Source organism: Rattus rattus, chromosome X (assembly GCF_011064425.1).
Source record: "Rattus rattus isolate New Zealand chromosome X, Rrattus_CSIRO_v1, whole genome shotgun sequence".
NCBI lineage: Eukaryota > Metazoa > Chordata > Mammalia > Rodentia > Muridae > Rattus > Rattus rattus.
Genome location: NC_046172.1, coordinates 37,486,050 through 37,488,537, shown reverse-complemented (window position 1 = coordinate 37,488,537; position 2,488 = coordinate 37,486,050). Strand labels below are relative to the sequence as shown.

General features: G+C 42.0%; 1 protein-coding gene across 1 annotated transcript; it reads left to right on the top strand.

Moving 5' to 3' along the window:
- The first annotated feature begins 290 nt into the window (after window positions 1-290).
- On the top strand, window positions 291-1,253 carry LOC116889130 (melanoma-associated antigen 10-like). The gene has a single exon (XM_032890301.1). The coding sequence runs from the start codon at window positions 306-308 to the stop codon at window positions 1,251-1,253; it is 948 nt and encodes a 315-aa protein (XP_032746192.1). The 5' UTR covers window positions 291-305.
- The last annotated feature ends 1,235 nt before the right edge of the window (window positions 1,254-2,488 follow it).

Sequence of the window (2,488 nt, the reverse complement as noted above, 5' to 3'; positions counted from 1 at the left end):
ACATGAACACCCGACATTCTCTGGCATCAAATATTCTGGTGGTATCCCTGAGCTTATCTTCCCTCTGACTGCACCCCAAATAGGTTGTTCATTTTCTGTTTCTGTATTTCAAGGTTCTCAGACTGCTAAGAGTCCTTGTAGCCTAGAGCACTATTCAGAGATTTTGAATAACCTGACTTTTCGCAGGTTGTTCGACTGTGACTGCAAATAGAATCCACAAACTCTCTCCATTTTCCCACCAGGTCTGTGTCCTCCTTGTTCTGATTAGGACAGTATCCAGCCTTTCAGTGCCAAGGAAAGCCACAATGGATGATGCCCATAACATCCAATACAGCAACCTCCAAGACAATGCTCAGGCCGAACAGGAGTTGGACAATGCCCAGGCTACCATGGCTGCAGCAGAGGAGGAAGAAGCCACCTCCACCTCAAAGGCCGAGTATGGTAGTGGAATACCAAGTCCTCTCCAGAGTCCTGAGAGAGCCTGCTCTCCCTCTGTGGTACTGGCCTCCATTCCTGAAGGCCCATCTGAGGAGGCTTCCATCAGACAATTACAGGCGCTGGAAGACCCACTCTATTTGTTGCACAATGCACAGAACGTAAAGGTGTATGACTTGGTGGACTTTCTGCTTTTCAAATATCAAACAAAGGCATTCACTACCAAAGCAGAAATGCTGGAAACCATTGGTAGAGAGTATGATGAATATTATCCTCTGATCTTTAGTGAGGCCTCTGAGTGCATGAAGCTGGTCTTTGGCCTTGACATAGTAGAAGTGGACCCCTCTGTCCATTCCTATGTCCTTGTCACTGCCCTGGGCATCACCTATGATGGGATGCTGACTGATGTCCAGGGTATGCCCAAGACAGGTGTCCTCATAGTTGTACTGGGTGTCATTTTTATGAAGGGAAACTATGTCAGTGAGGACATTATCTGGGAAATGCTGAATAATATAGGGTTGTTTGGTGGGATGGATCCTTACATACATAGAGACCCCAGGAAGCTCATCTCTGAGGAGTTTGTCCAGGAAGGATACCTGGAATACAGACAGGTGCCTAACAGTGATCCTCCTAGCCATGTGTTCCTGTGGGGCCCAAGGGCCTTTGCAGAAACCACCAAATTGAAAATCTTGCAGTTTTTTGCTAGCATTACTAAGACTCATCCCAGAGCATACCCTGAAAAATATGCAGAAGCTCTGAGAGATGAGATAGACAGGGTCGAGGCCTGGATCTTCCAGCAGATGCTTCGACATCTCTGATCTGTGTACTTTGTAGTGCACTGGCAATTCATATCTAACATCAGGTCAGACAGAGTAGTCACTGATCCAGCTATTGTACCCTCAACTGGGAGCTGGTGGAAGGAGAGCATAAAGCTTTCTATGTTTATTCTATTTGGGTGACCTTAGGATTCTTGGCATTTCAAAATGTTAATACTCTTATTATAAGTTGCATTATGTTCAAGTTTAATCTTTTTGCAATGCATGCATTCTTGTTTTCCAGATTTGAAACTGCATGAGGATGACTTCTGTCTTACTTTGTAAAATGTCCCAACCTACTAGTATAATGAAATTGGAATTAAGTTGGTAATGGAAAAAATCTCAGCTTTAACTTGTAAAACAAGAATAAAATAAAAATTTTGATTGTCTTATACTTTTTAGTCTCTCATTGTGGTTAACATATTAAAATTTAAACTGAAAATTATAAATTGAATTTCTATCACAAAACACTTCACTGTTCTTTGTAAAGTCGTGTGTTAGCAGTGGGATATTTCTAGAATTCAGATATTTCCTTATCTAATGAAAAGTGGCATACAGTTTAATCCAGAGCCATCATTTTTCTAGATAGGTTTTGGGTATGATCCACAGCTCTGTCAATACAGTTAGGGGTTCTTCAGATGACTAGCACTAGAATGGAAGGTTTGCAGTGCGATCTGCTGAAACAAGATTCCCCCCCATGTCAATGTTGAAAACCAAGGCATTCGGGGAGTCCTAGGCACTTAACAGCTCACAAGGTTTGTAAGCCTAATCCACTCTATAAGTTCTTACATTTGTCAGTATCCAGTCAATCATGAGGTATGCATTTAGGAAAAGTATTCATCCACATATAAGCATGTAATAGTTGTTAAGTAAATGACAATAAAGCTAAAACCCACAAGTCCAGAACTTTTAGGTAAAGAGGGGTTCATGCTTGAGGAGTGGGGTGTGGAATTGTATCAACATACCTGGGAACTGCAGGTATATTGGGAGTACTTGAGGACAGGAGTGGGAGAAATGGGGAAATGGAGGGAGAGAATGCAGAGAGTGACAGCTGGAATTGGGGAACATTTTTTTTGGAAGGATGAAAGCCTAGTTTATTGGAAACATTCTTAAGTCTATGATCTTTATTGTGGTGGTTGAAAAAGCTTGACTTATGGGAAATGGCACTTTTATAAGTGTGACATTGTTGGACTAGTTGTGGCCAAGGGAAACCTCACATACCTCTTTGAATGTAGAGA